This window comes from Salmo trutta, chromosome 37 (genome assembly GCF_901001165.1).
Source record: "Salmo trutta chromosome 37, fSalTru1.1, whole genome shotgun sequence".
In the NCBI taxonomy this organism is placed as follows: domain Eukaryota; kingdom Metazoa; phylum Chordata; class Actinopteri; order Salmoniformes; family Salmonidae; genus Salmo; species Salmo trutta.
Window position 1 is genome coordinate 31,694,403 of NC_042993.1, and position 14,605 is coordinate 31,709,007.

At 43.4% G+C, this 14,605-nt stretch overlaps 1 protein-coding gene across 2 annotated transcripts in view; it reads left to right on the plus strand.

Moving 5' to 3' along the window:
* Positions 1 to 14,605, plus strand: part of LOC115177377 (2-oxoisovalerate dehydrogenase subunit beta, mitochondrial-like) — a 110,240-nt gene that overhangs the window by 19,035 nt on the left and 76,600 nt on the right. For both annotated transcript variants that reach the window (XM_029738096.1, XM_029738097.1), the window contains exons 4-6: positions 1,965 to 2,098; positions 9,427 to 9,582; positions 10,642 to 10,750. In XM_029738096.1, the coding sequence (XP_029593956.1) occupies positions 1,965 to 2,098; positions 9,427 to 9,582; positions 10,642 to 10,750 (399 nt within the window). The remainder of the gene's footprint in view (positions 1 to 1,964; positions 2,099 to 9,426; positions 9,583 to 10,641; positions 10,751 to 14,605) is intronic.

The window sequence follows — 14,605 nt, forward strand, 5'->3', positions numbered from 1 at the left end:
TAATCTCATCTAGGTAGATAGATGGCGGAGAGAGATTTTTATTAAATCCCCTCTTTCTCTACCATTATAATACATGCAGCTTTATGGGAAGTATGCTAATCTCTATTTGTGTGGCTGACTGACTCATTCACCTCAGTGATGCATTACTCCGCCGCTGAGTAGCGTGCGCACAGGAAGTGTCTCCTGCGCCGTTCACCTGGCAACGACTAGCCACTTCGGCCTCGGTCTTTCTATTTCTCTCCGAAATGAAAATTAGTCAGTCGTGAATGAGTAGCCAATAGATGCCTCAAACGTGTGCGAATGCAGTGCATATTCATCTAATGTGAGCTCCAAAAGTATTGGGACAGTGACACAATATTTTTGGAACCAAAAGTATTGGGACAGTGACACAATATTTATGGAACCAAAAGTATTGGGACAAATTCACCTATGTGTATTAAAGTAGTCAAAGTTTAGTATTTGGTCCCATATTCCTAGCACACAACGATTAAATCAAGCTTGCGACTACATTTGCTGTTTTTGTTTTGGTGGTGTTTCAGATTAGTTTGTGCCCAATTGAAATGAATGGTAAATAATGTATTGTGTCATTTTGACTAAGAATAGAATGTTTATTAACACTTCCACATTAATGAGTGAGAATGTTACAGATGCAAAAATATCATACCCCACAATTTTTTTTTTTACAAAATGTTTACTTCCCCTCTTATTGTAATGTTGATAGGTGGTGATGGTGATGTGTTATGGGTATGATATTTGTGCGTCTGTAACATTCTCACTCATCATTATTCACGATTCATTCAGGCCTATCCGTAATCGTGGTAGCTAGCATCCACATTCATGTAGAAGTGACTCCAAAATGACATAATACAGCATCTGTAACACAACCAAGAACAAACAGAAAATGCATCCAACACGTTTGTAGAGTCACAAGCTTTGATGTAGTCATTGCGTGCTAGGAATATGGGATCAAATACTCAAGTTTTAACTACTTTAATACACAAGTGAATTTGTGGTCCCCTGAAATTGGGAGACTGTAAAAGTGCTGTAATTTCTAAACGGTTCACCCGATATTGATGAAAAAACCCTCAAATTAAAGCTGACAGTCTGCACTCCACATAGTCAGTCATTGTATCATTTCAAATCCAAAGTTCTGGAGTACAGAGCCAAAACAACAAAACAATTGTCACTGTCCCAATACGTTTGGAGCTCACTGTGTCACTCATTGACCACCAGATGTATTTGTTGTTTACTCTGGCTGTGTTTTACAAGTACACAAGGTTCTGATTGGACTGTGATGGTTTGGCCTAATTATTCATTTCTGAGGGGCTTGCGGTGCTCTAATGGTGTCCGGTCTGTGGTGAGAGGAGGGCGCTTGAGGTCAGGTCTCCCTGGACGGGACAGAAACCAGGTTCGGAGGGATCAAAGAAAAAAAAAAACTTGCTTCTTGGCAATTAAACAAAGCAAGAGAACCAAAATAACATTCCTCCCCAAATGTAGAGCCCCAGTCCTGCGGCTCGCTGTCAAGATTATAGAGTGGAGGATGGAAAAATAGTTTTTGTGTTTATTTTTCAGACTAGGGCTTTTTAGTGCGTCACAGCCGACTTTGCTCCAGTTGAGGAGGAGTCCTCTGTCTCTGTGTATCACTTCACTTATTTTAAGTCCAGATGCTATTTTAAGGAGACACTGCAATGATTAAACACACTTATGAAGCAAGTGTTGGTTAGGTGGGGGGGGTGACAGACACACCTTGTCATCCATCATGTGCCCTGGCCCTATTACACTGTATTTTGCTTGGATTTCATCCCTAATTAAAAATGAATGAGTGGATGTTTTTGAATCAATTAGTCAGAAGTACACAGCACAAACTCTCTCCGTTGGTTGATATGGGTGTGCTCTTATTTGTCCTCATCAGCCCCCTTGGTAGATGATAACTGAGTAACCCTCTCCCCTCTTTCTCTCTCCAGGTAAAGACCGTGTCTTCAACACTCCTCTGTGTGAGCAAGGCATTGTAGGATTTGGAATCGGTGCGGCGGTTGCCGGCGCCACGGCCATCGCTGAGATCCAGTTTGCCGACTACATTTACCCTGCCTTCGACCAGGTCAGCCAGTCTGAGTGCTCTCTGTTCATAAAGTGTAATTTCTCAGTCACTTGTTTGCCTGTTTGATTACACAGATGGTCTTATTTGTTGTCATCATAGCCCAGCCTCTCGTGTGACGGGAACAGATTTGATCAGGGACTACTGGAATCCATTTCCCATTTCTGCTTCTCTCATGCGTATATGTTTTCACCCACCAACAAACACCTGCCTCATTTGCATCCATGTCAATCTTGTGTTATTAGTGTAAATATACTATTTTCTCTAGTGAGTTCTCTGCTCATATGTGATTAGGCTTCCACAATCAAACGCTGTAATCAAACGCTGTCAAAAAAAGCAAAACATTTATAATTGAGGTGCAATTTGGCCAGATGCCAACCACACATTAGCTTTTAACGCTATCTGCTGACGCATTTCTACTCTAAATAGCACACACACACACACACACACACACACACACACACACACACACACACACACACACACACTACTCTCCTCTCGCTCTTTACTCTCAGTTAAAACGAGGGAGTCCAAAATGGCCCCCAGAGATGCATAAAATCCAGAAAGAATTGTCTTTCTGAATATTGGATGAGATAGAGCCTTGGACACCATCAGTGGAAGGGTCAGGTTCTGTCAACCGTGAATACGTAGGGGGAAAATAGTTCTGAAATCCAGTTCCGAGGTACTTTATATTATAGTCGGAATGTATTGGCAAGTAATATATTAACTACAGACCAAAAAGACCCCTCAGAACCTGTGGTCTTTAATATACTGCTCAAAAAATAAAGGGAACACTTAAACAACACAATGTAACTCCACGTCAATCACACTTCTGTGAAATCAAACTGTCCACTTAGGAAGCAACACTGATTGACAATAAATATCACATGCTGTTGTGCAAATGGAATAGACAACAGGTGGAAATTATAGGCAATTAGCAAAACACCCCCAATAAAGGAGTGGTTCTGCAGGTGATAACCACAGACCACTTCTCAGTTCCTATGCTTCCTGGCTGATGTTTTGGTCACTTTTGAATGCTGGCGGTGCTTTCAATCTAGTGGTAGCATGAGACGGAGTCTACAACCCACACAAGTGGCTCAGGTAGTGCAGCTCATCCAGGATGGTACATCAATGCGAGCTGTGGCAAGAAGGTTTGCTGTGTCTGTCAGCGTAGTGTCCAGAGCATGGAGGCGCTACCAGGAGACAGGCCAGTACATCAGGAGACGTGGAGGAGGCTGTAGGAGGGCAACAACCCAGCAGCAGGACCGCTACCTCCGCCTTTGTGCAAGAAGGAGCAGGAGGAGCACTGCCAGAGCCCTGCAAAATGACCTCCAGCAGGCCACAAATGTGCATGTGTCTGCTCAAACGGTCAGAAACAGACTCCATGAGGGTGGTAGGAGGGCCCGACGTCCACAGGTGGGGGTTGTGCTTACAGCCCAACACCGTGCAGGACGTTTGGCATTTGCCAGAGAACACCAACATTGGCAAATTCGCCACTGGCGCCCTGTGCTCTTCACAGATGAAAGCAGGTTCACACTGAGCACATGTGACAGACGTGACAGAGTCTGGAGACGCCGTGGAGAACGTTCTGCTGCCTGCAACATCCTCCAGCATGACCGGTTTGGCGGTGGGTCAGTCATGGTGTGGGGTAGCATTTCTTTGGGGGGCCGCACAGCCCTCCATGTGCTCGCCAGAGGTAGCCTGACTGCCATTAGGTACCGAGATGAGATCCTCAGACCCCTTGTGAGACCATATGCTGGTGCGGTTGGCCCTGGGTTCCTCCTAATGCAAGACAATGCTAGACCTCATGTGGCTGGAGTGTGTCAGCAGTTCCTGCAAGAGGACGGCATTGATGCTATGGACTGGCCTGCCCGTTCCCCAGACCTGAATCCAATTGAGCACATCTGGGACATGTCTTGCTCCATCCACCAACGCCACGTTGCACCACAGACTGTCCAGGAGTTGGCGGATGCTTTAGTCCAGGTCTGGGAGGAGATCCCTCAGGAGACCATCCGCCACCTCATCAGGAGCATGCCCAGGCATTGTAGGAAAGTCATACAGGCACGTGGAGGCCACACACACTACTGAGCCTCATTTTGACTTGTTTTAAGGACATTACATCAAAGTTGGATCAGCCTGTAGTGTGGTTTTCCACTTTAATTTTGAGTGTGACTCCAAATCCAGACCTCCATGAGTTGATAAATTGGATTTCCATTGATTATTTTTGTGTGATTTTGTTGTCAGCACATTCAACTATGTAAAGAAAAAAGTAGTTAATAAGATTATTTCATTCATTCAGATCAAGCATATGTTATTTTAGTGTTCCCTTTATTTTTTTGAGCAGTGTAGTTTTTCGTGGTGGGTAAGGTCAATTGTTGTGTGGTAATATTTGATATAAGTGTTTACTAGAGGTCGACCGATTTTATTATTTTTCAATATCGATACCGATTATTGGAGGATCAAAAAAAGCTGATTCCGATTAATCGGTCAGTTTTTATATAGATAGATATATTTGTAATAATGACAATTACAACAATACTGAATGAACAATGAATATTTTTTTTTTATTTGAACTTAATACATAAATAAAATCAATTTAGTCTCAAATAAATAATGAAACTTGTTCCATTTGATTTAAATAATGCAATAACAGTGTTGGAGAATAAAGTAAAAGTGCAATATGTGCCATGTAAAAAAGCTAACGTTTAAGTTCCTTGCTCAGAACATGAGAATATATGAAAGCTGGTGGTTCCTTTTGACATGAGTCTTCAATATTCCCAGTTAAGAAGTTTTAGGTTGTAGTTATTATAGGAATTATGACGCGTCAACTATTTCTCTCTATACCATTTGTATTTCATATACCTTTGACTAGTGGATGTTCTTACAGGCACTTTAGTTTTGCCAGCCTAATCTCAGGAGTTGATAGGCTTGAAGTCATAAACAGCGCTGTGCAGCAAGCATTGCTAAGAGCTGCTGTCAAACGCAGTAAAGTGCTGTTTGAATGAATGCTTACGAGCCTGCTGCTGCCTACCACCGCTCAGTCAGACTGCTCTATCAAATATCAAGTCATAGACTTAATTATAATATAATAAACACACAGAAATACGAGCCTTTGGTCATTAATATGGTCAAATCCGGAAACTATCAATTCGAAAACAAAAAGTTTATTCTTTCAGTGAAATACGGAACTGTTCCGTATTTTATCAAACCCTAAGTCTAAATATTGCTGTTACATTGCACAACTTTCAATGTTATGTCATATTTTTGTAAAATTCTGGCAAATTAATTGGTCTTTGTTCGGAAGAAATGGTCTTCACACAGTTCGCAATGAGCCAGGCACCCAAACTGCTGCATATACCCTGACTCTGCTTGCACTGAATGCAAGAGAAGTGACAATTTCCCTAGTTAAAATTGCCTGCTAACGAATTTCTTTTAACTAAATATGCAGGTTTAAATATACTTATGTGTATTGCTTTTAAGAAAGGCATTGATGTTTATGGTTAGGTACATTTTTTTGTACAACGATTGTGCTTTTTTTCGCGAATGCGCTTTTTGTTAAATCATCACCTGTTTGGAAAAGTTGAAGTAGGCTGTGATTCCATGATAAATTAACAGGCACCGCATTGATTATATGCAACGCAGGACAAGCTAGTTAACCTAGTAATATCATCAACCGCGTGTAGTCCACTAGTGATTATGTGAAGATTGATAGTTTTTTATAAAATAAGTTTAATGCTAGCTAGCAACTTACCTTGGCTCCTTGCAGCCACAAGGTTCTTTTGATGCTGCACTCGTGTAACAGGTGGTCAGCCTGCCACGGTGTCTCCTCGAGGATGACAATGTAATCAGCCATAATCGGCTTCAAAAAAGGCCAATTACGATTGTTATGAAAACTTGAAATCGGCACTAATTAATCTGCCATGCCGATTAATCGGTCGACCTCTAGTATTTGCTGTGCGTTTGGAAAGTATTCAGACCCCTTCACTTTTTCCACATTTTTGTTATGTTACAGCCTTATTATAAAATGGAAAATATATATTTTTCCTCATCAATCTACACAGAATACCCCATAATGACAAAGCAAAAACACGCCTTGAGACATTTTTGGAAACGTACAAAAACCCCAGAAATACATTATTTACATAAATATTCATACCCTTTGCTATGAGACTCGAAATTGTGCTCAAATGCACCCTGTTTCCATTGGTCATCCTTAAGCTGTTTTAACAACTTAATTGGAGTCCACCTGTGGTAAATTCAATTGATTGGACATGATTTGGAAAGGCGCACACACACACCTGTCTATATAAGGCCCCATAGTTGACAGTGCATGTCAGAACAAAAAACAAGCCATGACGTCGAAGGAATTGTCCTTAGAGTTCCGAGCTTTCTGGGAAAGGGTACCAAAAATATTCTGCAGCATTGAAGGTCCCCAAGAACACCGTGGCCTCCATCATTCTTAAATGGAAAAAGTTTGGAACCACCAAAACTCTTCCTCTTAGAGCTGGCTGCCCAGCCAAACTGAGCAATCGTGGGAGAAGGGCCTTGGTCAGGGAGGTGACCAAGAACCCAATGGTCACTCTGACAACGCTCCAGAGTTCCTCTGTGGAGATGGGAGAACCTTCCAGAAGGACAACCATCTCTGTAGTACTCCAACAATCAGGCCTTTATGGTAGAGTGGCCAGATGGAAGCCACTCCACAGTAAAAGGAACATGACAGCCCGCTTGCAGTTTACCAAAAGGCACCTAAAGGACTCTCAGACCATGAGAAACAAAATTCTCTGGTCTGATGAAACCAAAATTGAACTCTTTGGCCTGAAAGCCAAGCGTCACGTCTGGAGGAAACCTGGCAGCATCCTTACGGTAAAGCATGGTGGTGGCAGCATCATGCTGTAGGGATGTTTTTCAGCAGCAGGGACTAGGAGACTAGTCAGGATCGAGGGAAAGACGAACAGAGCAAAGTACAGAGAGAACCTTGATGAAAACCTGCTCAGGAGCTCAGACTGGGGCGACGGTTCACCTTCCAACAGGACATCAACCCGAAGTACATAGCGAAGACAATGCAGGAATGGCTTCGGGACGAGTCTGTGAATGTCTTTGAGTGGCCCAGCCAGAGCTCGGACTTGAACCCAATCGAACATCTCTGGAGAGACCTGAAAATAGCTGTGCAGTGACGCTCCCCATCCAACCTGACAAAGCTTGAGAGGATCTGCTGAGAAGAATGGCAGAAACTCCCCAAATACAGGTGTGCCAAGCTTGTAGCATCATACCCAAGAAGACTCGATGCTGTAATCGCTGCCAAAGGATCTTCAACAAAGTACTGAGTAAAGAGTCTGAACACTTATATAAATGTGATATTTCAGTTTTTAAAATGTTTTAATACATTTGCAAAAAAAAAAGGGCCTGTTATTGCTTTGTCGTTATGGGATATTGTGTGTCAAATGGCCACCCAGACTATTTACATAGACACTCCCTTTGTTTTTACACTGCTGCTACTTGCTGTTTATTATCTATAAATAGTCACTGTACCCCTACCTACATGTACAAATTACCTCAACTAACCTTTACCCCCGCACATTGACTCAGTACCAGTACCCCTTGTATATAGCCTCTTTATTTTGTTACTTTTTATTTTTTACTTTAGTTTATTTAGAAAATATTTTATAAACTCCTTTTTTTTTTCCCCCATCGGCGTTGTTGGTTAAGGGCTTGTAGGTAAACATTTCACGGTAAGGTCTACACCTGTATGTTTGGCGCACGTGACAAATACAATTTGATTTGAGATCGATGAGGGGGAAAAACTATTTTAATACATTTTAGAATAAGGCTGTAGCGTAACAAAATGTGAAGAAAGTCAATGGGTCTGAACACTTTCTGAATGCATTGTGAATATGCTCAGTGTATAAAACATTAAGAACACCTTACTTATATTGAGTTGCCCTCAGAACAGACTCAATTTGTCGGGGCATGGAATCTACAAGGTGTCAAAAGTGTTCCACAGGGATGCTGGCCCATGTTGACTCCAATGCTTCCCACAGATGTCAAGTTGGCTGGATGTCCTTTTGGGGGTGGACCATTCTTGATACACACTGGAAGCTGTTGAGCGTGAAAAACCCATCAGCGATGCTGTTCTTGACACAAACCGATGCACCTGGCAATTACCACCATACCGCGTTCAGAGGCACTTAAATATTTTGTCTTGCCCATTCACCCTCTGAATGGCACACACAAACAATCCATGTCTCAAGGCTTAAAAATATATTTTTTAACTTGTCCCCTTCATCTACACTGATTTGAAGTGGATTTAACAAGTGACATCAATAAGGGGTCGATCATAGCTTTCACCTGGATTCACTTCGTCAGTCTGTCATGGAAAGAGCAGGTGTTCTCAATATTTACCTCACATGCGACCCTGTATTAAGACAATGCAATTGGCCTAATTCAAGTGTTTATCTGACTCCGTTTAACATTTTATTGTGAAATCAAGTATTATGGAATGGTCATGAACTCATGATAAGCGAATATCAAAGCAAGTATTATTTAATAGCTGTGTAAAATGAATAGAGTCACATACAAGGCAATACTGACATTAACAAAGCATAATTCTAGTCATATACATCTTGAGGTTAACTAACTTACGAGACAAAGCATGAACTAAGCAGACCTACTCAGGGCATGGGCCTGGGTAGCTCACAAAGTCCATACAACCTTATTCCATGGGCAGGATACAGGAGAAGAGCAAGAACAACAGATCTTCATCCCATTTATTACCAGATCTATTCAAAAATCAATTGTTGACTAAACCGAGATATTGCATCAAACCAGCCAACATCCTCTAGGAAGTGGGTCACATCTATGTGTGATGACCTGAGGGGGTGGGCTGGGTAGGACAATTTTTATAGTGTCAACAGAGGTCACACTGAGCAACTACAAGTAACAATAGAGATCAGACATCCATATAGATGTCATCTGAATACAACTCTGAAGCTAAGTTGTATATAGAATAACACTATTGCAGCCATGTTTGGTACCTTACACACATTTCTGTAGTCAATTCTCTGGTTTCTGTTGGAGAGGTTTGGCCCCTCGGAGGTGGGAAGGGCGTACTGGTCCTTGGGCGTTGTCTTTTTGTGTTTTGCTGAGCCATTTGCCATGCAGCCGAAGGTGACAGAGAGCCGTAAATGAAGGCCGAGCCTACACGATCATGTGAGGTCCAAGTCTTTCTGTTGTGGGAGACTGAGGTATTGTTATGAATGTCTAGCTCTGACTGACCAACGGAATGAGTGGTGATCTTATTATTCATGTCTCTCGGTCTGTCTGTCTGTCTTCAGATTGTAAACGAAGCAGCCAAGTACCGCTATCGCTCCGGCAACCTATTTGACTGCGGGAACCTCACCATCCGGGCGCCGTGGGGTTGCGTGGGCCACGGCTCGCTCTACCATTCCCAGAGTCCAGAGGCCTTCTTCGCCCACTGCCCAGGCATCAAGGTTAGACACTCATCCCTATCGCCTTCCCCCCCTCTCTCCCCCCCATCCCATCCTCCACTCGCTCACTTCTCCACCTCACCTGTACTCGGTACTCTTAAAGCACCTTATAACCTATTTACTTCTGCACTGCTTGCCCCTTCCTTAATGAGCCTGTCTTTATGATCTAAGGCACACACGTCTTTCTCCCTGTGTCAGTTAGCCAACCTCTCTCTTCGCTTCACTGCACTGCACTTATTACACACATTTTTGGTGTAGTCTATCTCCGTGTATGTACCTTGCTTTGACACCTACTGGACTGTTTGAATTGTTGATTTGATGAGGGTAGAAAAAGATCTACCTCAAATTGCTATTGACCCATTCATGCGCCCACTCCCTTAATTTCCAAACCCAGGTGGCTGCTGCGTATTGCTTTACATCCACAGAAATGAAAGGGGAAATGATGCACGTGGACTCTCTCAAATAAATCCCTGACTCACTGTGCGCCCTGTGCTGTCACCTGGGGTTCAACCGGCTGATCTGTGAGCGCGTGTGATTAAGCTGGCATTTAATGCACGTACGCTCGGAGGGAGTGCGTGCTAAAAATGTCAAATATGATTCACCCCCCCCCCCCCCACCATCATCAAAGGAATACAAGCCTAAAGTTCTCCTACGCAGCCAAGCACCACAGCATCAGTTAGCGCTTTACAGCCATTGTCAGTACAGTAAACATCCTCCGTTGTCTTTTTCAAAGGTCAAGGTAATAAACACTGCAAGGGGTCCAGAGAAGGCTCAAATGTCTAGCTCGGATATAGAGGAAGCCGGCTTCTGCGTTCCACCCAGTTGCACATCATCTGTGTCGTTTGTTTGCGTACCAGTTCAATAGTATGGTCTGTGTTGGTACAGAAACGCCCTATTTGCACTACTAAGTCAAGGCAAGCTGGACTGTTGTCCTGGGTACACTCCCTTAACAGTTGCTGGAAGCGTGCTGAAAAAGGACAACGTTATAAGAAAATGTCCGAACAGTTCAGGTTGGCACGATAGTGTGAAAGGGTAATGTACTATCTATGTATTTCACTCCAGGTTGTAATACCCAGAGGTCCGGTCCAGTGTAAGGGACTGCTGCTGTCGTGCATCGCAGATCAGAACCCCTGCATATTCTTCGAGCCCAAGATCCTCTATAGAGCAGCGGGTGAGTGAAGGAGTCCATCTGACCCAGGTGATGTGTGTTTGTAGGCGAGGTGTGTTTACAACAACACGTCTTTCCTCAGTTTCCTCAAGCATTCTCAATGGCCTTCTGTCAGCCTTTTCGTCTCCTTGGTGACATATGGATTGTTATTTTTGTGTGAGAACAGAACGGCAAACAAACTATGCCCTGGCCGCTTGGCTCTGGACTGAGTGTGAGTGAGTTCACCAGATTCAATCGCAAGTGTGAACCAGCTGGTCCAAATGGGCCGTAAACTGCTGACAGCCTCTGGCCTGGCCTGTGTCCTGTCCTCTGGTTGGCTGTCCTCTCTGGCCTCGGGCACCTGCCTCTGGTCTACATCGTTTTCTTAGACCTTTAGAGCAGGGATAGACGGCCTTCACAACTGAATGTCCTCTTAACAAAGCCTATAAGTTCCACACATTGATAGCTTTGGGTGATAAGAGTCAAATAAATCAAGTTGTGAGATACTCAAGCTCACTGTTGACTGTTTTGATTAAGGCATTAGAAAGTGATTATGCCCGGAACATTATTTGTCTTCTCAGGTGTTGAAACCACTCGGTCCAAACAAGCCTTATGTCCGTCTTTCCCTCCGTCTCTTCTGGGATTGTGTTAAGCTCTGTTTAATCAAATCTCCCTTTACCATACAGGGCTCTACATACAGGGCTACCCACTGGCCTAGGAAGTTTTGGAGACCGTCCGGGCCAGTCAGTCATCTACGTCAGTGGCCCACTTGGTCCAGTGAAAGAAATATTGTAATAATGCTATTTTAAATCTACATAATTGATGAAAAAAACAGACGAAACGGACACATATCCCGACGCTGTTACTTCATTATGTCGATTTATTTATGACATGCACGCCACACACAGCCCTGCGGAGTAATCTGTCTGGTAGTGAGAGCATGCAGCTCTCAACAGCTAGTCGCGTGGAGCGGCTCACAGAGTGAACATGGCAAGACGGCTTGTGTGACTGCCACTTTGCTCCATCGTGGTATGCACGACACACAGACACAGACGCCAACAAACCGGTGGCGTGAGGAACCTCCACCAGAAATGGATATTAGAAAAGATTTCCCTTTACTTAGCCTCTGCCCAGGTTTTCAACAGTATTATCTTTCGTCATGATTCGTCCAGTTGTAGCATGTGATTTCGCACTATAGCCCGACAGTGGTTTTAGCTGAGTTTTTGTTACACGTTTATTTAAAAAAAAATATCATTTGAGGCGGGCAATAGGGGAGCGATACCGTCGTATATCATGTACATAGTCACGATAGGACAAAGGTTGACTTAGCCCAACCCTAGATTACGTAACAAAGTAAACAGAGGCAACACACAATAGGCAGTAGTTATACGACTAACTATGAATAACAGTATACACGTCACGCGACTCACTTGGCGCACGCACACCTTTACAAGTCCACAGAGATATGGAGGAGTCCAGTTGTGTTGGGCAGGGCTGAGGTGTAGGAGCTTGCTTGAAGGAGACTGTAGTGTGAGCCCTGGAGAGTCATAAGGGTTTCTGGCCCCCTAGCAACTGCCCTAGCTACTTGCTTGACAACCAATCAGGGCCAGGTCACACAGGTCAGAGTTTGAGAGGTCAGTTTATGGTACCCATAGACTTTCAGACACCACTCCTGGTTGGATGGGGAGTGGAGTGTGCAACTTGAAAGGGTTGTGGGGTGCTGATAAGAGGCACTGTCACGGAATTCGTAACATTTTTTTTATTTCACCTTTATTTAACCAGGTAGGCCAGTTGAGAACAAGTTCTCATTCACAACTGCGACCTGGCCAAGATAAAGCAAAGCAGTGCGACACAAACAACAGAGTTACACATGGGATAAACAAACGTACAGTCAATAACACAATAGAAAAAGAAAAATCTATATACAGTGTGTGCAAATGTAGTAAGATTAGGGAGGTAAGGCAATAAATAGGCCAATAGTGGCGAAATAATTACAATTTAGCATTAACAGTGGACTGATAGATGTGCAGAAGATGATGTGCAAGTAGAGATACTGGGGTGCAAAGGAGAAAAAAATAAATAACAATATGGGGATGAGGTAGTTGGGTGGGCTATTTACAGATGGGCTGTGTACAGGTGCAAGCTGCTCTGACAGCTGATGCTTAAAGTTAGTGAGGGAGATATAAGTCTCCAACTTCAGTGACTTTTGCAATTCGTTCCAGTCATTGGCAGCAGAGAACTGGAAGGAAAGGCGGCCAAAGGAGGTGTTGGCTTTGGGGAGGACCAGTGAAATGTACCTGCTGGAGCGTGTGCTACGAGTGGGTGTTGCTATGGTGACCAGTGAGCTGAGATAAGGCGGGGCTTTACCTAGCAAAGACTTATAGGTGACCTGGAGCCAGTGGGTTTGGCGCCGAATATGAAGCAAGGGCCAGCCAACGAGAGCATACAGGTCGCAGTGGTGAGTAGTATATGGGGCTTTGGTGACAAAACGGATGGCACTGTGATAGACTACATCCAGTTTGCTGAGTAGAGTGTTGGAGGCTATTTTGTAAATGACATCGCCAAAGTCAACGATCGGTAGGATAGTCAGTTTTACGAGGGTATGTTTAGCAGCATAAGTGAAGGAGGCTTTGTTGCGAAATAGGAAGCCGATTCTAGATTTAATTTTGGATTGGAGATCTCTTAATGTGAGTCTGGAAGGAGAGTTTACAGTCTAACCAGACACCTAGGTATTTGTAGTTGTCCACATATTCTAAGTCAGAGCCGTCCAGAGTAGTGATGATAGATGGGCGGGGGGTGCAGGCAGCGATCGGTTGAAGAGCATGCACTTAGTTTTACTTGCATTTAAAAGCAGTTGGAGGCCATGGAAGGAGAGTTGTATGGCATTGAAGCTCATCTGGAGGTTTGTTAACCCAGTGTCCAAAGAAGGGCCAGAAGTATACAGAATGGTGTCGTCTGCGTAGAGGTGGATCAGAGAATCACCAGCAGTAAGAGCAACATCATTAATATATACAGAACACTATGCTACATTTTGCTAAATGCGGATAGCTATGCTGTCATCAATGTGCAGTTTGATGTTGTCATTACGTTAGCGTGAGTGTATGCTTCCAAATGGTAGAATATAGGATATGTGGCAGTGTTGACTCATTTTGCACCTCTGCCATTTCTATGCATGTCTGAAGTGTTATTGCCTCATGTGCAGGGGTCTCCAATTACATTCAACCCTGGGTTGATATTTCCTTGAGCGGATGGTCGGAGGGTGAGTACATAGTTATAAATAATGTCTACACTGCAAATTGACCGCAAGTATCCCAAACAGATATAGTATTTGACAAAAACAGAATCATTTCCAACCTTGATTACATTGCGATACGATCACATATGCCTCTCTATTTATGCGTGGGAATAGTAGTGAGCTTCCTAAATTAAAATAACTCAGATTTTCCTGGTGATTTTAGTCTTTATGTCCAAAGACAAATATTTTATTTTTGCAAAAAGAACTTGGGGGTCCAAATAAAATCACCCGAGGGCCAAATTTGGCCTGTGGGCAGCCTATTGGAAAACCCAGCTCTAGTCGGACAGTAAAATGGTGAGGTGAGCTGTTAGTCACAGTAATATGGTTTAACAATCAAGTTGAATTCCGCCTCTTTAGGGCCTGCAAGGATATAATGTTTCAGTTTTGCAATGTTCTTGGCACAGAAAATCAGTTGCCACATTTATTTTTCCACGCCTTATCATTATTTTGGATGTCAAATTGTGTTTGATGCTTCTCAGGAAGTCAAGAGCAGCCTTTTTTCCTACTGCAGAGTAAATCATGAGTCATGACACTTACTGTCTCAGTCTCTCAAAATGTGAATGAAATAACGCCAGTTATATCCC